The sequence below is a fragment of the Ipomoea nil genome, unplaced genomic scaffold (genome assembly GCF_001879475.1).
Source record: "Ipomoea nil cultivar Tokyo-kokei standard unplaced genomic scaffold, Asagao_1.1 scaffold0980, whole genome shotgun sequence".
Taxonomy (NCBI): Eukaryota; Viridiplantae; Streptophyta; class Magnoliopsida; order Solanales; family Convolvulaceae; genus Ipomoea; species Ipomoea nil.
This window is the reverse complement of record NW_017617408.1, coordinates 3,097,770-3,122,013: the sequence shown is the minus strand read 5'-3', so window position 1 is coordinate 3,122,013 and position 24,244 is coordinate 3,097,770. Positions and strand designations below refer to the sequence as shown.

The following is a 24,244-nucleotide window of genomic DNA, read 5'->3' as shown; positions in this document are numbered from 1 at the left end:
ATAACGATTGAATCATTACAGACATTATGTTAGGCATAAGGCCCAATCGAATAACTACTTCTAGTTATTCAGTCCAATTAGATTACTTAACATGCACATCACAGTTAACTTAAACCACATAATTAAGGCCCAATTGTTATACCATAGACCAAGGTTCATAGTGCATTATAAACCTTGATACAAAAATTTTGTGACTTCAGTTAACACATTATGTATTTACCGTTGACACGTAATATAATAACTACAGGTACATAAACTATCAACTGCAGGTACATAATGTGTCAACTATAGATACGCAGAATATGTCAACAATAAATATAGAATCAGAAGGTTAATTTTGGATAATTACTGACACATAATATGATAGCTACATGTACAGAAATTAACAACTGCAGAAGAATTACATACCAAACACTAGTACACTACAATAAAAATATAAAATGACAACAACAAAATTAAAACAGTAGAAAAACACAACAAAAACCACAATCATAAAATAAGAGAAACTATATTATATTGCTTCAAGCTTACCTTGCTGAATTGCTTCATCTAACCGCTCCTTTTTTATTATTGCACTTTCACATACAGTCCCCAAGTACTAACCTTACAAGCCATCGATGTTTTTCATACTTAAATATAAGATATCCAATGGTAATTACGTACCAAAGGGTATGCCAAAACAGTACCCAACAATAACATTTCGCCATCCAAATTGAACATTTCCAGCAGTGAACTATGAAAAGATTATTAAACTAAAATTATAACTTGCAAGTTAGACAACGAAATTCAAATAATAAGTGATCAGAATTACAAACCAAACACAACAATCACACAACAAACACAACATAAAAATGGTAGAAAAAGACAATGAAAACCACAACCATATAATAACAGTACAGATACTATACATTGCTTCAAGGTTGCTGAAATTCCTCATCTGCTTGTTCCTTCTTAATTGTTGCATCTCCAGTCCACTCTCAGTTCCCAACCACTAACCTTATAAGCCATCGAGGTTTTCCATACTTAAATATGAAGTATCCTATGGCAATACCAAAGGTAAAGCCACAACAGTATCCAACAACAACACTTTGCCAATCAAATTTCATCCCAAAATCTTCTGAATCCTTCTCATCCGGTGCTTGCCCTTCACCTTTGCTTTCGCATTGTAAAGTTAGGGGGAACCCACATAGAGACATGTTTCCCAGATAGGAATCATTACTAAATGTGTCAAATTGGAAACCATGAGGTATAGGACCAGAAAGATGATTATAAGAAAGATTTAATACAGCTAGAAATGTCAATGATCTTGAAAGTTGTTCAGGAATCCCTCCTACTAATTGATTGGATGACAAATCAAGTACCTCAAGAAAGGTCAAATTTTCCAATGATGATGGAATATGACCAATGAGCTGGTTGTGTGATAAATTGAGAAACTGGATGAAACGAAGCCTTCCTAAAGATTTTGGAATTTCACCATGGAAGTAGTTATTAGATAAATCAAGGGCTGTGCAAATATTATAATGCAACACCTGAAGCTCTACCCTCTTCCACACTAGGCTTATTGAATCATCATAAAAGTAATCCAATATTTCACCATCATTGCCATGTTCCATGGCATCAAAATTCTCCATATAATGCCTTGGCAAAGGACCAATAAACTCATTGTGTGAGATATCAAATATATGCAATTCTGGGAATGGAAGTGCAGTGTTCGAAGATAATATTTCACCATAAAAGTGATTAGATCTCAACACAAGAACATGCAAATTAGTAAAAGTATCTAACCAATGAGGGAATGAATCTCTTAAATTGTTGTTTCCAAGATCTAAAACTTCAAGAGAACTGCAATTTACCAAGCCTCGGGGCAATAACCCTTCCAAGTGGTTGCCATTCAAATTGAAATACAACAAGTTGTTTCCATTTGTGCATGCTCCTGAAATAGTTCCCTGAAATTGATTTCTTGATAAATTTATAACCGTAAGTTCCTTGCTGAAGTTTTCTAAACACACCGGTAGTGGACCGTGTAAATTATTATCAGACAGATCAAGAAATTGCAAGTAACTCAAACTGCACAACCATGTCTCTGTTTCATAAATCAAACTGGAATTTATCTTTTGGTTTATGAGATACCCAAGGGTTGGAGTTGTAGCTATCGTGCCTTTAAGATGGTTTTTAGAAACATCTAAAGTTTCCAAAAATTTCAATTTTCCAAGACATTGTGGAATAACACCTCCCAAATTGTTGTTGGATAAAAATAGTACTTCAAGAGAATTTTTAAGATTGCACAGTGTCTCTGGAATATTTCCTTCCAACATGTTATTGGTAAGAGCCACGTAACTAAGTGAGGATAAATTTCCAAAACAGTGTGGAATAAGACCTCTCAAACCATTTCCATGTACATTGAGTTTAACAAGGGAGTGAAGTTTGCAAAGTGTTTGAGGGATAACTCCATGCAACATGTTGGAGAGAAGATAAAGACAATGAAGTTACATTTCCCAGACATTGAGGAATTAGACCACTCAAAGTATTGTTAGATAAATTGAGATACTCAAGGGAGTGATTGAGTGAAGTTTGCAAAGTGTGGTAGGAATACTTCCTTGCAACAAATTGGATAAGAGATAAAGATTTCTCAGTGAGGTTGCATTTTCCAAACACTCCGGAATTGGACCACTCATATTATTGTAAGATAAAGAAAGAAGTTTAAGGGAGTGAATATTGCATATGCTTTCAGGAATATGTCCTTGCAACATGTTGTAGCCGAGATGAAAATTGATTAGTGAGCTTAGATTTTCAATTGTAGGAGGTATTGACCCATAGAAACTGTTTTCACTTAGGTCAAGTTGTTTAAGCTTGGATAGCTTGACTAAACTTGTTGGAAATGGCACATGGAACAAATTTCCCCCACAATCAAAAGTTTGAAGGTTGCTCAAATTGGAGAATATTGCTTTTGGAATTTGGTCAGTCAAAGAATTTCCATTTAAGGAGAGGAAAATAAGGTGTTGAAGATAGCTTATTTGGGATGGAATAGTACCATTAAGGTTGTTTCCGTCAAGGTTCAACAACCGGAGCTTTGTTAATCTTCCAATCTCTGATGGTATAAAGCTTACAAAACGGTTCCAACTGAGGTCCAAGAAAACTAGGTGGGAGAGATTAGCAATAGCATATGGAATTGATCCAGTGAAGTTGTTATTATAGAGACTAAAACGGGTGAGGTTTGGAAATGAAACGAAGTCTAGACTTTCAAGTGTACCTGAGATGCTGAAATCATTCAGCTTTATCTTATAAACAGCTCCAACATTGTTGCAAGTGATGCCCGTCCAGTTCCAGCAGATGTTGTGAAGTTTAGCAATAGACCAAGAATGAAGAACATGATGATTATTGAGAAAGGTGTTCTTCCATTCGAGAAGGGCTCTGCCCTCAATTGTTTCAGAAGTTGCAGTCTCCAAAGACAGTGAAAAGAGAAGAAGAAAATGAAAAGCGAAACAAACCAACATATGACAAGTGGTCATTAGATCACTATGTTTAAACAGCTAGGATGTTGTTTAATAAGTTGTGTGGTGGTGGAGGTGAATATGTAATGTAGCCTATTTATATAAGTGGCATTGAAAAGGAGTATGCATTAGTAGTGATGAGGGTCGGGAGATGGCAAGCCGCCCTCATGGTGTGGGCAGTGTTCAGTGACAAACCAAAAATCCCGCCAAAATATCTCCAAACGTGTTGTACGCCGCTGCACTGAAGCAGGCAATGCTCCAGACTCGCAACATTTCTACGACACAAAGGACACATTGAAGGTCCACAGAAACCAAACTTCTCAATTATATCAGGGAATGGAAGCAGCCGTTTTAGCAATCTCCACATAAACACGGATATCTTAGGCGGTATCTCCTTCCCCCAAATACAAGCCTATGATAAAACACGCCCCGCTTTCGCCCGGAGGAGCTCATACGTAGAGGTGAAAGGAAAACTCCCAAAGGTGGACGGGGAAAAATTATGCTGTGCATCCATGGTGCACACGGATGCAAAAACGACGTCGTTTGGATTAAAAACGCACGTCCAACTTAAAAAAAAAAAATCAGTTTCGATTCCCGTCAACAACATTATGTTGTGCATAATTTCTGAATGTATAGTTATGAAATTATGGATGCATAGTTATGCAATTCTGGATTTATAGTTATGAAATTATGGATGTGTAGTTATGCTATTCTGAATATATAGTTATGAAGTTATGCAATTCTGGATTTATAATTATGAAGTTATGGATATGTGGTTATGCAATTCTGGATGTATAGTAATGAAGTTATGGATGTGTAGTTATGCAATTCTGGATGTATAGTTATGAAATTATGGATGTGTAGTTATGCGAATTCTATTTATTTTTTTTAAGTCGACGTTGTTTTTGCATCCGTGTGCACCATGGTGCACAACATAACGACTCGTGGACGGGGCCCATATTAATTCACCCGCTGCAGAGACCACATTCTCATCAACAAAATCCCTTATGTAGAGCATGCGGCGCCAAGTGACAGAATCAGTAGCTCTAGGCAAATCGTCTGGATATCGGGCCTTTAGAAAATCGTCTAGATATCTGAAGTAAAGACTTTTAAATGCACTTGAGAGGTTTAAAATTTTCAAACTTTATCTCATAAACAGCTCGGCACAGCTGTCGAAGTAGTATTTTTCAAATTCAAGTTCAAAACCTTCTCCTAATTGTTTTATTTGTCCAACTAGTATGTCACCCGTACGATGCACGGATAGTAACATATATTCAATAATTATATTATTATATTATTTATAAAATTTATATAGTGCAAAATAAATAAATTATCAAAATTTTATATGATATTCTAACAATCTTCTATTATGATAAAGTATATATCGATACATTGTATCAAATTTTGCTTTATAATGAATTAGTCTTCGATTAATTAAAAAAAAATGACTACAGACTCATTACTTATCAACATATAGACTCCAAAAATACCATGGTGATACAAAGAAAACTATACCAAAAAAGTCACCGAGATTGAACCCAAAGTTGTGGGTATTTATAGACAAAGGGATGACACCTAAAAGCTTCTGTGCAAAATGATTTTGGCAGACACAAATTTTGAATTTGGAAATTTTGATTGAATGTAATTAGCACAACAAATAATGTATTTGGCTACCCAAAAGTATTGGAAGTTGCATATATTAAACTATTGCACTGAATGTAATATTTATAAATGCAAGCTATGTGTGTTACTTCAAGTTTCCAAAGATAATATATTTGTTTGGTAAATGCATGTCATATGTGTTGCTTCTTATGAATATTAATAGGGAAAATTTTAATGTATACCCCGCCATAATATGCCAATTATTAATGTCATTCCTTAATTATTAGTGGTGTAAATGTTACCCCTCAATTTTCAAAACGTATATATATTGCCCATTTTTACCGAACAGGCAACATTTACACTACGGGATAAGCAATATATGGACCATTTTGAAAATTAAAGGGCAATATTTACACCACTAATAATTCAGGAGTGACATTTATAATTGGCATATTATGGAAGGACATAAATTACAATTTTCCTATATTGATAATAATTTACATTCTCAAATATATATATATATATATATATATATATATATATATATTAATTTCAATAGAATTGATATTTTCATCTTATTTGGTTTTAATGATAAATTATATCATGGACCAAGGTTCGCCTTGCATGGTCGATCCTGGTCCAAAACAATGTCGTTTTATATTAAGTGTCAATTAGTACACCATATTTAATAACATTATTATGTACTATGTTCACAATATTTGTTTTATATCTCCAAAAAAAAAAAAAAAAAAAAAAAAAAAAAACAATATTTGTTTTATATGTCAATAAACCGAATCTTAATGTTCATAAACACTAAACTAAGTTTACATCATATGTATTTTTATTCACTCTATAATAGGTTCATAATATTCCTTCAATATATTCACAAAAAGAAAACTTATTGTACATAAATATTATATTACAGACGCATCATATTTAATAACATTCATCATATACTATATTCAAAATATTTGTTCTATATGTCTATAAAGTAACATAAACCTTAATGTTCATAAATAGTAAATTAAATGTACATCATGCATGTATTTTCTTTCACTCTATAGTAGATTCATAATGTTCTTTATATATGCACATAATAATATTTAGAGAAACTTGTAATTTTCGTTCCGAAGTTATAAGATAATTGTAAGATTCGTACCTACTTGTTGGTTGTGCTTACTTTTCGTCCCTAAGCTATAATTAGTGTTGCAAATTTTGTCCCTTTTTCTAACAAACATTAATTTGCAACGTTAGAATAGCTTAAGGACGAAAAGTAAGCACGACCTGTTAGAAAAATTAAAGACAAAATTTACATTGTCAATTATAGCTTAGGGATGAGAAGTGGGCATGACCAACAAATAGGAATGAATTCTACAATTACCCTATAACTTAGGGACGAAATATGCAAATTTTCCTAAAATTTATCGTGTACTGTGTTCATAATATTTGTTATATATGTTCATAAATCTAAACCTTAATGTCCATAAATAAACTAAACGTACATCATATGCATTTTCGTTTACTCTATAATCGATTCATAATACTCTTTCTATATGTTCATAAAAGCAAAGCTTAATATACATAAACATTACACTACAATAATTATTTTATTTACCTATAAATTTATTTTTTAAAACAAAATTAAAATATATCAATATGAGTGTCATTTAAAATATTTTAATTAAAATTTTTTTATAATAATTTTTTTATAATAATTTTTTTATACATTAATTTTATTTGTACAAAAAGAAAAAGAGAAAAATAAATTCCAGTTGAAAAAAAAAGTTATAAGAAGCAAAACCAAGGATGTGTTAGGTGCATGTAACAATTTCATTGGTCAAGTCCTATATTTAGTTTTAATACCTAATTTTATATTTTTATATTTGGAAGATAACTTTTAGAGAGAAATTGCACCAATATCATTTCGCACACTCTATAACTATCTTATGGTTAAGCGGCATAATTTTGGCCCTTCCAAATAAGACGTCAAAAGTTCTAACACCAATAGAAACATTGATTCTTCGTACTTTAGTAGGTTGAAAAAGTATGTATGGACAAAAATTACATTGTACTCCCACCGTCCCATTTTTTTTTTTTAAAAAGGTAATTCAAAGTAAAAAAAAAAAAAACAAAAAAAAAAAAAACAAAAAAAAAAAAACAAAAGAAAAAAAAAGGCAATTCAAAGTATATCATTGCAAGATTATATAGGAGAAGTTCATTATAGTTGGCATTAAAATTTAGAATTAATGTTTGCACTTTTCTAAAAAAAAAATTGTCTAAATACTTATTGTAATGGTATGGTATTAGGTAGTAGATACTACTTTTAGTTCGAATTACTATAAGTTTTGTTAATTCGCTTTTGGATAGGTTTGCCATTGTCTTTGTCTTCAATACCTGCTTGTCTATTTTTTTTATTTTTTATTTTTTAATATGTAGGTAGTGTCTCATGTGCAATTGGCTTACTAGTGCTAGTTTGCAAAAAGAACATATTTGAATCTAAAATAGGTCAACAATATTATTATTATTATGGGTGATTATTGTTTCAGTTTCATAATTATATTGGATTTAAAGATGCTGACTTTATTGTATAAGTTGCAAACACGAATAACATCTGAATAATGGGTATGCATTACTTGCGCAAATTGAATTATGAAAATATACCAAAAGAAGTGATAGAGAAGTGAAAAATCATATTATCGACATATCTCTTTCACTTATATCTGGGAGAAGGCTTAGCTAAAGGGAGCCAATGATGCACACTACTTTCAATCTGATTCATCCAACAAAAAAAAAACTCTTGAAGGCTCGACAAATTCCCCAACTCTAGAGGATTCAATCATGAAATCTGGGTTGTATGAATCTGCAATTGTACTAAACTTCTTACATATGATAGAACATAGAGGATTGAACCAGAAACATTGTTGTTACTAAGCATGAGCCACCACTTATTGTGATGGAATCAATTGAAGAGGCAAGCACTGCTGATGAATTAAATGTCTTAGGAATCAAAGATCTTGGCCGGTGTGGCTTAACCAATTGCTGCCACTCCCTTGTTTCCTACGTTTGCTTAAATACTTCATAAGGTTGATGAAGCTAGAGCAGATCAAATGTTGGCCAATTAGATGCAGTTGGTGACTTCAGCATCAAAGAATCAATTTCAAGCGTTAATGAATTTGACAGTGGCATTGGTTCCTGTAGAGTAAGTGTTCCTGTTCTAAAAGCCAAGTTTATGCAGCAAAAGCTTCATGAAATCATAAAATCATAAAAAAAATTTCTCTGTATTATGCAGTTCTTTTGCTCTCATATGAGGATTTGTATGTTCTGAACATTTAAAGTGGTGTGGGTCTTTTGGATCAGGAAAGTTTAATTTGCTTAATCAGATTCTCCATTTTACTGCTGGGGAAGAATTAAATATGCAGACCCACTCCCAAAGCAAGTTGGTTCAATTCGTTGACACTTTTGTATTCTTAATGCATTGATTTCACTACATAAATGGTAAAAATTGATGAACCAGAAAATCATTTTTAATTGATCAAAATGACTGTAGGTAGTGAACTTCAAACTAGTGCTTATAGAACTTTTGGCAACTAATTCAGGGTAGGAGTTCTTACACTGTGCACCTGAATTTCAAGAAAGATATGATAACTTTTTGCTGATTTGTTTTGTGTTTCTCAATTTGTTGATTTTTCCTCCCTTTTTTGAAAGTTATGATAAATGACACAGTTTAATTTAAAAAATGAATGAAGATATTTCCTCAAACATCTTACACCTTACAATCTAATAGGTTTTGTTACATTAAAGAAATAGATGCGTGGAATTCCTAAGTTGATTTCAACTACTATTTATAAAATTGACTCCGTCATTTTTTTTAGTCATTGATCATCCTATACTAATGGATCAAATTAGTCAACACTTATCACGAGAAACCTAAATCACATAAAATCATGATTATATTTATATGCTACGTTCCCATAAATTTTTTTTACCCTGAAATCCATCCTAACATGGTTTATAACAATTGGGTGTCTTGAATTGAGACATCACTAACTTGTTATCAAAGACTAAATCATCCAGTGAAAAGTGTCATGTCAAGAGGGAATATATATATATATATATATATATATATATATATATATATATATATATATATATATATATATATATATATATCTGTGTGTGTGTGTGTGTGTGTGTTGAACTTTAATGATGTAATAACAATTTTGTTCGATGAAAAATAGTAGTACAATATTTGTAAAGTAATGTACAATTGTAATAGAAATACAAACAAAATTTATTAATACCATAATGACCTAAATCATTTTAAATAATGTAAAAGTATAATTAAAATATTGAGTATTGTTCTAAATAATAATAATAAAAAAAGATTTACTAAACGAAAAAAAAAAATGTAACCTATATTTGTTAAAAGAAAAAAAAAAACAATAAAATGATTTTCAAGGTTTTTCATTTGTAATTTTTTATTTTCAACTTTGAATGCTATGTATATAGTCTGACTAAATAATTAATCAAAATTTATGTAAAATTTTATATTGTATTTTTAATACACTCTAACACATTCATAATAGATATTTAACAATTATACCATCCCTGATTAGGACGGGTTCAAACCTAAGACCTTTCTTATGGAAATCCATGATTAAGTTAAGCATAACAAATAGTTAACAGATGCCGGAATATCCTGCTAGTAGTAGTAGTAGTAGTAGTAGTAGTAGTAGTAGTACTACTACTACTACTACTACTACTACTACTACTACTACTACTACTGTTGGTTTTAGGGTTTTTGGGCCCAGGGAGGTCCAACACAACCTTAGTTGGTGGATTCACCTTTCAGAAATAGAAGAGAATAAAAGCTTTTGTGAGTGTAGGTCCCTATTCTCTCGACATGAACTCGCCCCCTTTATACAGCTTTCCAGGAGCCTTTTATTGTAGGTCTCCTTTGGATTTGACTTAAAACATACATTTAAGGCAATAATTGGCCAATTAACCACTATTTATCCCTAAAAGCCATTGGGCTGCCGTTACTGGGCCTCCCAACGGCTCTTTGACTGGGCTATTAAACGCCCTCTTTAAATGCTCCAACGGTCTATTGTCACTTGCACCGACCGAACGCTCGTGCCGACCTCGGGGTTGGGCCGACTCCGTGGCTCGGTCCATGCTTCTCTTGGGCTTTCCTTCTTTTTAGGCCTGGCCCCTTCCTCTTTCCGGGCCACTCTTTATTTCTTGGGCTCCTTCTCTCTCTCCCAGGCTTTAGGCCCGGGGTCCACACCCCATCAACTAGTTCCTCACTTTTCAATATTCAGTCTTCTTACTCGAATGTTGGAAAGTAACCGTACCCCTACTGCAAATCCCGAGAATATCTTCTAATCTTCCTCCTTCAATGACCGGATAACGCCCGGATCCTCCGCGATCTGCCTGATTCGCCGGATCCGTTTCAACTTTCTCCTCCCTCCCTTGGACTTATAAATAGCATTTCGGTTCTTTGGTTTTTTCTCATCCCCTTGATCAGCATGGGTCGCTCTCTCATAAAGGGGAAGAAGATCGACTTTGGGTTGCCGCCTCGCCCTCCTCCTTCCAAGCGGTTGAGGCTGGAGAAAGGCATGAAGAAAGCTCACAAACCCTCCTCCTGGAGGCATCATTCCAGTTCCACTTCTTTTGACTTGCGGACGGCGACTGAGGCCCCTCTCCCGGTGGTGGACTCCTCTTCTCAGATGGATCCTTCGCCCTAGACAAAGGCCCGTGTCACGGCCCAGGACGGGACTTTTGTCAAGGTGGCGGTCCCAAAGCAACTGGCCTACAAAATGACATTCACCATTCCTCTGGATGACCTCAATGGGCCAGCCACCGACCTAATGTCGGATGCTGACTTTGCTCGCTACCTCGAGCTATACCCTGACGATGAAGCACCTGTGGTTCCGCCTCTCATGCCGGCCTTCTGGGACTCGGTCTTCCCATCTCCGACCGGCCCATCGGAGGAGATGTCCTTCCGATACGAGCCCTCTTCATCGGACGAGTGAATTGCACTACCTGAGGTTTTCGAGTGGCGAGATGTGATGTCGAGTGAGATTCCGTGTGGGACTGCGAGAGGAACCTATATTAGTATAGAATAAATTTCCTTTCTTTCTTGATGTAGTACCCCTCCTTTTAATAAAATTGTGTGGACTTGTTTTCTGACTTTGCGTTCACTTTTTTCCACCGCATACGGTTATGTTCGTTATTCACCCGACCCTTTAGTCGGCCTAAGCACTGCCCGAGGTCTCACACTCGCGATTTTCCAGTATCTTTGGAAGATCTTACCTTTTAGGTCATGGCAGGAATCTCGCCCTTCCCGAGCGGAATTGATGGGATCTTTCCCTGATGCAGATTCCTGACTCTTATACCCTCCTTCTTTTCTGCCCAATGATGGCAGTTTTGATTCTTCACGGTGATTTGCTCCTTGATGTTCGCTTGACCTGGCTATAAATAGGGCTTCTTCTTACTTGCCATCCTCACTTTTCTTTCTCGGTATCATTTGCGGTCGCTATTTCTTTCTTCCTTTCAACATGAGCTACAGAGTTGGTGATCGGCGTTTCTCCATCCCCCAGACATGCTGGACGTGATTCCGGTAGACTCAACCAACCGGCGAGTGGAACCGGTGATAAACGAGTCGCCATTGGACAAGGAGGAGGTGTGGGAAGTTCCTACGCTCTTCGGGGTGGCCATGTCCCCCAGTGCTCTTAAAAGACCTCTTCAAATGATTGACGACGGGGAGCCGCCGATCTATGTGGATAACGTGCCGGACCCGGATCCGACTCCGCTTCCTTTCCAGCCCCGACTGCTCCTGGAAGGTCCATCTCCCTCTGCCTGTCCGACCAAGGAGAAGTCAAAATCGTGATTCCGCTTTTTATGCTTCTTAGTTTGTACCGCGACTGTGATGTAGGCCTGTCTGCCTTGATTAATAAACATTTCGCCTTATTTTCTTTGCCTTTGGAGAAAGAATTTTATTTTGTTGCTTTTGCTAACTTTCCTTCAGCCGACTTAACCTCTTATTAAGGATAATCGGTCCCACTTGCTCGATTACGGGGTCGACGGCGACTCTGGGCCCGAAGCCCAACTATTCACCCGATTGGATACCGAAGTCGGGTTATGGGTGCCGACCCCTTTACTCGACCGGCCCTGAGACCCATTCCCTAGTTATCTTACCTAGACAGGTACTGGGGCAGCCCAAGGGGATTATGACGAGAATGGGCCTGAATTGGACAGGCCGGGTCATTCTAACCTTTCACACACCTAGAGTCCTAGACGCGCCGTCTAGGCTAACCCTAGTTTCAACCGTCATTTCGTCGTTCAAGCGCATTTAATGCAGCCGTCCCTTCATATCAATCAACCTCTCTTATCCTCCTGTGCGTGACTGACATGTGGCGGCCTCTTGGGATTCCCCCAAGTTTAAATACATCTCCACTCTTTCCCCATTGTGCACTTCGATTCAGAGAGCACAAAGAGAGAAATCGAGCCATCAGTGAACCCCGCTCTTCTCCTCGCATCCTGCCGAAACCCTTCCAGGTTAGTGAACATATTCGAGTCATGTCTTCTTCTTCCTCTCATCGTCCGGCGGGGTCATCCGCCACTTCTTCCTCGTCTTCCCCTTCATCCTCTTCTTTGTCTCCTCGCCGTTGGGAGAGTCCTTCTGACCTCCCTTCCCCGTCTTCTCCTCAGCCGGCCCAGTATGCCTCCGGGGCGGCTATGCCTTTAAGCCCGGCCCCACTAACAACAGTAGCGGCCTTGCCCGACGACCTTCAACGGCCGAAGGGTAGTTTCGAGTCAATAGCTCCTCCGGCGAATACTCTATCGATGGTATCGGCGACGGACCTTGAGATGGCCCGCTATCTTCTCGGTCCGTCGGTCGTCATTCTTCTGCCAGAAAACCGGCCCATTTTTGATCCGCCGGAGGGTTATGTCGGCGTACACTTGCACTCGATGGCCTTTGGCTTTCGAGTGCCACCCCATCCATTTCTCTCCCTTTTCTTCCGTTATTACAACCTGGTTCCGGGCCAGCTCGTGCCCAATTCCTATCGTCTCCTTGTCTGTTTCGTAGTTCTTTATCGCTGGTGGCTCTGTGAGCCCGACATAGAACTGTTCCGGTGTTTGTTCACCGTGAACAAAGATGGCCCTCATTCCAAGGGCTTCGTCCAAGTCTCCGCCCGACCCGGGCGTCTTCTTTTCGAGGGTCTTCCTGATTCTGTGAAGGATTGGAAACCCTATTTCTTCTTTGTTCGTCCTTCTTTTTCTCCTTTCACCTTCCCGACCATGTGGCTGGCTGCTCTCTTCAAGCCTTGCTCCCGGCGAGCTGTCTTCACCCCGGATGCGGCCCGGGGTGCCAAGTTTTTGAAGAGCATGAGACCCTACTCCGCCAAGCGTTGGTCGCGACTGCATGCCATTGGCCTACTGGGGCGGCTACCACAGGTAGTCTTCTACTAGACCTTTTTCTTTCGCTCTTCTTCTCAGCCTAGTGACGAGCTTTTCTCTTCGTATGTGCAGGTCTCGACGACTCTGCATCCACTTCTTCGGAGGAAGGTGAAGTTCTGACTAACGCCATGGCCGACCGTGCGGAAAAAATGAGGCGCCGACTGACGCAGTGCTCGGCTGGAACCCCGATGGACTCCTCCTCACTTCCTCTCCCGGTGCCTCGCGCTACTCCACCCAGAAACGTGGTGGACTTGTCGACCTCCCCGGCAGCTTCTCCTTCTCGTCTTCCGCCTCCAGCACCGGCGGACAGTCCAAGCTCCAAGCCTCCGCTGAAACAACCGGACGCGCCTCCGCCCAAGAAGATCCGGAAAAATCTAGAGCTCAACAAGGATGCCCCGATATGGTAGGGCGATTACTCGGTCCAGACTTGGGTCGAGCATGTGCTTCTTCCGAAGGACTTGGAGGCGGCGAACAAGATGCAGGATGAGTACATCTTAGAGTTCTTTCCCCAGAACCTTGCATTCCAGCTGGAGATGAGGAAGAGAATGCGAGCCCTCAAAGCTGGGATACATAACCTCAACGTCCGCCTGCGTCAATCGGATGAGGCTCGCCAAACGGATCAGGCGGTTTTCGCCAAAGAGAGGGAGGTCCACACAGATGAATTCCTGCGGGTGACTCGCGTGTGGGAAGAGGAGCGGGACAAGGCTTTCGCCGCCGTGGCCGAGTATAAGGGGTCGGCTGGAACACCCCACTTTTCTATCTCTTAATCACAACTCTAATCCAACATTAACATAAACTAAGGAGCAGAATTAATAACTAAAAAGATAACTAGTGGGAATGTCACCGCCACAACCACCACTCCGTGGTGATTGCACAGGCTAAGGGGTAGAACTAGAAATAAAATAAATATCTGATATCCATATTAAATACTGAAAAACATAAGGGGAAAAATCACCCCAAGAGTCTACATCCTCGAAAGTCTACAAATCAACATAAGTCTAGAATTTGGAAACAAAGTCATCAACATAACTAGAGTTTAGACATCTCAACTACGAGACTAATCTAACTTGATCTCTTCTCACTGCTTGGCCCACCTGAAAGGGGTTTTGCAAGGCTTGGAGTGAAGAGGAAAATGGAATGGAACAGGAGAAACAAGGAGAATATGTTCTATTTATATCGGTTCAAAACCCTGGTAGGTGGCCAATGATTGGTTTGGGGCAAAAGGGTAATTTTAGCTTGCTTCTAAAGTATCAGACAAAGCTTTGTGGTTCACCTTGTATCATGGACCAAGGGCTAGAAATGCTATTTTTAAATAATTTGGGGTTGAAAATGAATTTTCTCAAAGAGTCTTCTAGATGAACACTTGTTTAAGGCTTCTAAAAATTCTCCTGGTCTCACTCAGATTGGTTTCTTAATTTAAAACTTGGTACACGAAGTACCCGAAAATTTAGGATTTTGGATTAAAAAAAGTTTTGGTGTTAAATTAATTTAAAATTTGACTAAAATAATTTATTCAAACACCAATTGATCGCAGAATTTTTTAGTGGTGTGAAAGTGGCTATTTTGGACTTTCTTAAAATTGGATTTATAAAATAAGATTTTGGGTTGTTACACTCTATCCCCCTTAAAAGAAGTTTCATCCCGAAACTTAGAAGGAACATATCGATTTTCTCAAAACGGAAGCTTTCGAAAAGATGGTAAGAATCTCAAGAATTGGCTTAGAAGTTTCTCTTGGAATACTAAGAAGAAATGGAATCTCTGAGTTCCAAACAAGCACCGAAGCAACTAAGGCGCTAAACTTAATCTAACTGCTAGAATTCACTAACTCAAAGTTTCTTTGTTACTTCTCTTATTCTTATCGTTCTTACCACTTCTTTGGTCTCCACACTTGAACTTCTACGTTTTCTCTCATGAAAACTGAGAGTGTTTCACAAACACTTTTCTTTCTTATTCAGTAGCATCTTGCTCGTCTTTAGTAGGGTTAGATACCCACAAAGTTCAAACTAAAATCGATCCCAACCTCTCTTGCTTGAACTACTATATACTTCCTCACATACTGTTTACTGTTCTCACCCCTCAAGGATAGGTTACGTTACACGTAATGAGATCTAATTCTCATAACACTACTACGTTCACTCTGATCGTAGTTGATAAACTTCAACTACCTCGATCCTTTCATTTGACGTCATCACTTCCTCATCGTTTACTTAATCCTTTAACTATTGATAGCAAACAAAATCAACCTTCATTACCGCTTTCACTTCTCAAGTTCATCATTCGATTTCTATTATCATACTAGACATAATGTCGCAGCCCTTCTTTCATACCATACATGGATACTCATCTTAGGGATGTATCAACCCTCCTGACCACGTAATGTGATCCAACTCACTCTTAGTTCTCTTTATTGTAGACCAAAAGTAGCAACTCTCTTTCAATCTGGTTCGGTGTATTCCTTTACGGCTTCCTTACTAATTCCATGGTATAACTTATCCCTTTACCAATCACTTCGTTATAAAACTTCTTGATACTACTTAACTATCCTTGTTACTTTTATCAACTTGTTACTTATCTCTTGCTAGCCTTGTTCACCTTCTCTACCTCAAGGGATTCCCCACACGAGAAATACAATCATACACCCCTCTACACTTTAAATCTTTGTCTACGTTAGTCATCAGTGCCACCTTATAAGTTTCTTTTACTAAGTCTTTTCCAAAACTTGTTATAGTTCGATAAACTCCGACTTGATTATTCCCCTTCTTACTAATATTTACCATCGCTTTTATACGAAACTCTTAACGTTACTTTCTTCCTTGCCTTAGCCATGTTCATCCTTTCAGAAGTCCCTCGATGCAAAGTCTCATTATTCTTCAAGAAAGTTAAACGATTGTGCTAATCGTTTAGATTTACTTCTGTCAATCTCATTCCTTCAATTACCCAATAATTCTATCATAAGTTCAACTACTTCTTGTTTCATTCTCATTACCAACATTCTTCTTTAAGTTCTCACACAATTTATCCTCCTTTAAATTTACATTCTTTTATTTGTCCCTTTTTGCTAGTTCTTTCCTAATTAACTTCTTCATAGTACACTTCATGGGGACCCACAACTTACTGACAACGCTTCTTACTATCTTTATATCTTTCATAGTCCAAAGTTACCATCCATCATCTTAGACTTTCACACCTTTAGAGTTCACAACTCCTAGCTCATCTCCTTCTTATCTTCTTAAAGGTAGATGGTATTGCCTTCTGTTTGTGTAACCTAATCCTAAGATCCAAGTCTTCTATTTCCCGAGTTTAACTCTTACTCTTTGGTTTAACCTTTAGTCTTCAAGTTTGATCTTTGAAGGTTCCTTCATCATTGATCTCAAAAGCATCCACTTGGCGTAATTTGTTTCCTGCTGGTTGCATCAGCATTCACACTTGTCTTTTCTTCACGATTGAGAACCTTTAAACCTTCGTCTTTAAGCTCCCGTTGCTTCTTTTTCTTCATATTTGTCTCCATTTGCACGACGATTCTCTTCAACTTTTGGGGTTTGCTTAGGTCTTGCAGACGATGCTGCACGTGCGAGGATGCCTCTCTTTTCGAGCAAGGACAGCTGCAACTGACTCCAAACCGCACCTGGAGTAAACTCTTCATCACGTTCTTCGATTGTCTGGATATGCACGCTACTACTTTGCTTCTTCGCAACAAAAGATCTCACTACTTCTAAGTTTCTTTTCTAAAAAAAAAAAAAAAAAACAAGGATCACACAAGCAAAACACACAAACAGGATATAAGCATATCTCTTATACTTATCACATTAACAACTTTCACATAACTTTTAACTTTTCAACTTTTCAACTTTTCAAGGGTAACAACAAGGCTAAACAAGGCAACTGCTTAACTACAAACTTGATTTCACCAGATAGGTGTATACTTGATTTGAAGAAATTTGACTTCACAGAAGAAAAAGGGTAAGAGGTTTCTAAATTTGAGACTCGAGAGTACTATTGGCTACAACCAAAGTCCTACTTATCCAAGTCAAGATTCTCTAAGATTCAACAAAATCTCGTGAAACAAAAACTGTAGATCGGATCCCAAGAGAAGGGTACAACATAGAATAATATCAATGAAATAATTTAATACTAACGGATTCCAAATGAAGATGCAATAGGGATTTAATCTCAAGACAATAGATCAACGCTAGTGGATTCCAAATGGAGGTATAAATGAGAGATGATCTAGAATCAATAGCTCAATAACAAGGAAAGGATGTCACACTGGACGATCTCAATACTATGGCAACTTGATCCGAGTGTACAAAAAGGACACATAGCCAATACAATAGCTCTTTAAGAGCACAACACTTTCAAGAATACTTATCAGAGATAAGCTCATAGGAATAACTCAATAAATACGGATTCCAATGGCATAATGACAACAATTAGATCTTGCCTCAACAACTCAATGGATTCCAACAATATGGATTCAAGGATAATAAGTTCAAATCAATACAATGAGATTTCAAGAATAAGGCTTTCAACAAGATCTTACTAATTTCAAGATTCAATTATAGTAGCATTGCGAGTCAACGAAAACTCACAACAATACTTAGAAAGAATCTATAAGCATTCTAGAAACCGATTCAACAATAAATCGTGGAATGTCAAGAATAGACATTAGCAATAATTCAAGGCTCAACTCAATCAAAACAACTTCTCATACTCAGTTCTAGACATTAGATAGCTTTGATAGACATTGCAAACAAGCGGGAAGTAGTCAGAATAACTCATGAATCAACATCAAACTATGAGAAGATTTCCAGAAAACGTAAGCTCAAACTCGACTGAAACAATTCAAGGATTATATTGCCATCCACAACAAGGGATTAGGATAGAAGATTGGCACAAATGACACAACGAGATACTCAAGAACTCACTGTTTCTAACTTTCTTTTTCTTAAAACAAGGCTTACAATAAGTAAAGCACATAAACAAGAAACAAGTATAAGCTCTTATATTTTTCATATTAGCAACTTTTACAAAACTTCTACTTTCAAACTTTAACTTTCAAAGTCTCAACTTCTAGCTTCTTAGCTTTTCACTTCTACTTCTCTTCTTCACTTACAAAAGATAAACAAGCTGCACTTTAAACACATTGATAAAGCACATAAACAGATAAGCCAACGTAGGGAAATCTCACAACCTCACCGCGTTCCCAACTAATACTTAGAGTTTCTCTTAACTCTGATTCTCATACTTAATCACTGAACTTAGAGTCTTTCTCATCTCAAATTCATAACTTAGGGATCTTCCTTATATCAAATTTCATAACTTAGGGCTCTTTCCCTAATCCGATCCTTCCTAGTATTTCGACTTAAAGTTCCCTTCTTATCTTGTCTTTCTTAAGACTTCAACTTAGAGGTCTTTCCTTAACTTGTCCTTCCTAGAACTTTCACTTAGAGTATCTATACTCAACCTTAAGGGTCAAACTTCCTAAGTCTCCCGCGGTTCGTACCGCTCTGATACCAATTTGTAACACCCCACTTTTCTATCTCTTAATCACAACTCTAATCCAACATTAACACAAACTAAGCAGAGGAATTAATAACTAAAAAGATAACTAGTGGGAATGTCACCGCCACAACCACCACTCCGTGGTGATTGCACAGGCTAAGGGGTAGAACTAGAAATAAAATAAATATCTGATATCCATATTAAATACTGAAAAACATAAGGGGAAAAATCACCCCAAAAGTCTACAAATCAACGTAAGTCTAGAATCTGGAAACAAAGTCATCAACAGAACTAGAGTTTAGACATCTCAACTACGAGACTAATCTAACTCGATCTCTTCTCACTGCTGGGCCCACTTGAAAGGGGTTTTGCAAGGCTTGGAGTGAAGAGGCAAATGGAATGGATCAGGAGAAACAAGGAGAATATGTTCTATTTATATGGGTTCAATACCCTAGGTAGGTGGCCAATGATTGGTTGGGGGCTAAAGGGCAATTTTAGCTTGCTATCTAAAGTATCAGACAAAGCTTTGTGGTTCACCTTTTATTATGGACCAAGGGCTAGAAATGCTATTTTTAAATACTTTGGGGTTGAAAATGAATTTTCTCAAAGAGTCTTCTAGATGAACACTTGTTTAAAGCTTCTAAAAATTCTCCCGATCTCACTCAGATTGGTTTCTTAATTTAAAACTTGGTACGCAAAGTACCCAAAAATTTAGGATTTTGGATTAAAAATAAGTTTTGGTGTTGAATTAATTTAAAATGTGACTAAAATAATTTATTCAAACACCAATTGATCGCAAAAATTTTTAATGGAGTGAAAGTGGCTATATTGGACTTTCTTAAAATTGGATTTATAAAATAAGATTTTGGGTTGTTACATCGGCAGCTTTCGACGCGGACGTGAAGTCGGCGATGGCAGGCCGTCGGGAGGAGCTGGCGAAAGAATGGCTGGCGACTCCGGAGGTTGATGACTATCTGCTCGACCTCGGCAAGCGCGACTTCCTCCTGGGCTACCGCGAGGCTCAATTGGAGATATACTGTAACACCCCTCTAAAACAAGCTAAAACAACAGCCTTAACACATGCAGATAACACAACAAAACACTAGCAAATCGGAAGATAAAAAGGTAACTGGATAAAAGCAAATCCAAACAGGGGTGTTATGCCACGTTTACCAACAATGATAAACGCTACGGCGGTCAAATCTGCATTGTGTACACAACTACCCCAAAATCCATAAGTCTATCACTACATCGGCTCACAGGCCAAAATAAGGGAAAGGCACTAAATTACCAGGCACTAGACATCACGCTCGTCTAAACATCACCTGAAAGATCACAAAGATAAACATGGGACGACGCCTGGTCAGCGAATAATGCTAGTAACCCACCAATACATGTGAAATATCATACATAGATAGATATAAGTTGTAAAGCCATTTTCGAAACGGAATACATAAGTATATAAGTCAAAAACCAAGATCAACAGTCAACACAAGACTCAACACTCACAAAGATAACACGGGAACACATCCCAAACCACAAAGGATAACCACAACACATAGGATAAAGACAAGACCGATGGCAACACGTGCCCTTGTGACTACACACGTCACAAGAAAGAGAACTCACAACAACGGTTACACAAGCCCTCGTGACATCACCCATCACGAGTTGATATGCCTTCCTAATGCCCTGTTCCAACCTTATGGCCCCAACCTTATATCTAGTTCCAATCTTAACCTCCAGGACCCCTGTACACCAAGTCCAACCTTATTCCACCGGGAACTGTCGTTCCCCCTCCAACAGACCTCGGACAAAGCCACCGATTTCATAGTACACAAGGTACCATACACACACACAACGACACACGCCTTCCCAAGAAATACGTTAACCTGACACACAGGTCACAACTCCACATTCACGTCACGGCCACCACGAGGACCGCTGCAATACCTTGGTGACTAGTGTCCCATATCACTAATCGTGCAATCCAGGTAAAACTACTCACACATCACACCTCAACAGGAATCAATCAATATATTGCAACAAAGGTGTGAAACACACTCGATCAAGGAATGGGTCACAGCCCAACACCAACAACGATGAATAACAGAAGTTATCATCAACCAATCGGAAGGTACAAACAATACACACGCTAGCATTTAGATACCAAACTAGCATGCTTATCAACGGGGAAACCAAGGATAGTTCCGAGGAACACACAAGACACTTCACGGTCCAACGAAACACAATGTTGAACACTTAGCACGATTCAAGATACCAAAGTCCTACATAGATACCTACCATATAGTTCTAGACATACGAAATATCAAGAAGACACTCAAATAGTTCCACAAAAGAACATCAGGAAGTCAAAAGACCAAATACCGAGTCAAACGAATCACGGGGAACAAATCCCGAACAAACGCCAACATGTACCCCGCGGGTGGACACACGGGTAGGCCCCTACCCGTGGTCCTGCCCGCGGGTACCAACACCCACAAGCCTCGTTCCCGTGGGTGGGGCGGCGGGTAGGGCTCTTCCCGTCGTTCCGCCCGCGGGTACGTCCCTGGGTCCAAAATAATCCCTTCGGGAATTTTCAACTCCAAGCTCAAATTCAAGTCCAAAACATGCCAAATCTCACCCAACACAACAAAATGACTTGAACCATGGAAAATGCCAAGCAATGGCACAAAGGAACCCTAAACACAAGCTCTAGATATGCAATATCACAAGACAAATGCATAAACCCTCACATTTCATAGCAAAACACAAGCAGAATCCAAGAAATCACATATAGGTAAGCAAAATAGGTTTTGTAGAGCATGGGTTACCTCTTGTAGACCAAAAGACTTCACTTTACACCACAACAAGCTCCCCACAAGGCTTACTTTCCAAACCCACTTCAAGATTAAACCAAAAGATCATAAAGATCCTACCTTTAAGAAAAAGACAACTAAGATGAAACCAAAAACACAAGATGGACTCAGATCTTACCTTCCTAGATGCCCAAATAGGTGAAAGGTTGAATCTTGGTAGCAAATCTTGGAATCTTGACAAGGGTCTCAACTTAGCTTGGAGAATAAGCTACTCACCTTTCTAGAGAGAAGGTAAAGCTAATTTCTAGGAACTGTAAGGAATGAAATGAAGAAGTCTTCTAGGTTAGGTTACAATACTAACTTTTGGTGAAAAGTCAAGGATACCCTTACTAACCTTTAGAAAGTGTAAGGAACAAGGGAACTCCCCTCAAAGCTCAAGGTACAACATAGCTTTGAAGTTGACTAGTCAAATACTAGTCCTCGAGTATTAAAAATCAGGATTTTAGGAATTAATTCTTCAAATAAAATAGGATTAATTACTCAATTAATCCATGGATTGAATGTGGATTTTTGGGGTGTCACATCCTCTCCCCCTTCAAAGAAGCTTCGTCCCCGAAGCTTGGGTACGACGAATTAAAAGTCAACGGTGAAAAGAAACAACATTGTGACAAGAGGTTCAAGAACAAACTCTTTTGGTCAAAGACTCCAAAAGAACTCACAAGAATTCTAAAGCGAAGAAGTATTCCAAAGCAAGAAAGAAGGCATTTCAAATTCAAGGATTGGCAAGAGTTTAACAAACGGATAGATTGAGCATCAAGAACTCTAGCTTCAACACAACCACCGACTTCTAGACAACAACCAAGACCAAGACAACTAACTCCAAACACCAACTATCAAGCTAGCTAAACAACCAGGCAACAAGCAAAAACAAGCAAGCACACAAAGCAAGCAACAACCTACTACCAAACTAACAACGGCTAAGAAGGAAACAACAAGGAAAAAGGCGAACGGGATTACCACAACACAAGCTAGAACTCCTCACTCTCCGACTCTTTGGCCTCCTCAGACTCCTCTTCGTCTTCGTCTCTGCAGCTCGAACTGGCTTCAATCTGATCCAACCTCTGATGCACTGCGACGAACTGCGCCTTCATAAACGCGAAGCCTTCTGCGATCATGCTATTCTGCTGACGAAGCAAGGTGACAACGCACTCTTCATGCGCCATGACGTCATGCTCCCTCTTCGTGCAAGCTTCTTTCCTCCTCCGGTTTTCCTCACTGTCCGAATCACTTTCTACAGTCCGGTGCTCCCACTTCTTCTTCTTGGTCTGCTTCCTCCTCAACTTCTTCGTCACCGCCCAAACTCTGGACTGCGAGGCTCAACTTCCCGGCATGGATTCCAAGCTCAGCTGCTAACTCCGCCCGTTCATCTGGTGCTTTCCTTGCAACTTCCTCAAGCGTGATGTACTCACCATCATCCAACTGGAACAGATTACAACTCCGAAGATTGGTGGCATCCAACACCATATTTCCCACGGCCTTCGGAAGACAACCGTCCACACTAACACCCTTCCTAACCAAGATCCAACTCAACACCATCCCGTATGGTAAGCTCTTCCGATTGTGATCCTGGCAAAACACCATGTGCTGTAACATCAAAGCTGGCAGGTTGAACTTAACCATGTTCTTGAGGCAAAAGGCAAAGGTGCACTCCAACTTACCCAACAAACTGCTTTTGTTGTTATTAGGCAACAAACAATCCGACACCAACATAACCAAAATCCTTTGCTCCGCAGACAACCACTTCTTCTCCGGCCTAGAGGCTTGAGTGAAACCACTCGTACGGCCCAACAGATAGCTCAAATAGTCCCGGTACCCCATGGTATCCGTACTAATCCAAGAATGACCACTGTACTGAGCCACTCCGGTAGCAGACAAACTCAACAACTGAGCCAACCTCTTTTCAGATAACACAACCTTCACACCTCTCACCTTAGAGGTGATCTCAAACTTATCACCCTCCTTTGTCACAACCATGTGACGATAGAATTCCTTAACCAAACTCGGGTAAGTCTATGCCCTTATGGCGAGAAACCCATCCAAAAAACCTTGATACCTAAGCATATCCAACAAGGAATTAGGAAAAGATTCCGGATCAAAAGCTTTACCTTCAAGAACGAGGTAATGGGCATCCACCCATTCCGCTTTCCTAGCCAAACTTGATCTTCTAGGCATGGCAAGAGATGACCCAAAGCTCAACAAAAGAAGCCCACAACTTCTTCTTCACACTCATGCTGCCTCTCTCTCTCTCTCGCGGCTGCTCACGGCGACGCAACGCACAGCAGGTCGGCGGCGGCGGCTCCGGCGAAC

At 38.8% G+C, this 24,244-nt stretch overlaps 2 protein-coding genes across 2 annotated transcripts; both read right to left on the bottom strand.

The window, feature by feature from the left end:
• Positions 1–977: 977 nt before the first annotated feature.
• LOC109179825 (receptor like protein 30-like) lies at positions 978–2,459 on the bottom strand. The gene has a single exon (XM_019329305.1). The coding sequence runs from the start codon at positions 2,457–2,459 to the stop codon at positions 978–980; it is 1,482 nt and encodes a 493-aa protein (XP_019184850.1).
• A 60-nt stretch (positions 2,460–2,519) lies between these two features.
• Positions 2,520–3,509, bottom strand: LOC109179824 (probable leucine-rich repeat receptor-like protein kinase At1g35710). The gene has a single exon (XM_019329304.1). The coding sequence runs from the start codon at positions 3,507–3,509 to the stop codon at positions 2,520–2,522; it is 990 nt and encodes a 329-aa protein (XP_019184849.1).
• Positions 3,510–24,244: the final 20,735 nt, after the last annotated feature.

What these genes read in the sequence shown, in the direction of transcription:
- LOC109179825 (XM_019329305.1), bottom strand. Translation starts at nt 2,459, where the DNA reads ATGTTGCATGGAGTTATCCCTCAAACACTTTGCAAACTTCACTCCCTT.
- LOC109179824 (XM_019329304.1), bottom strand. Translation starts at nt 3,509, where the DNA reads ATGACCACTTGTCATATGTTGGTTTGTTTCGCTTTTCATTTTCTTCTT.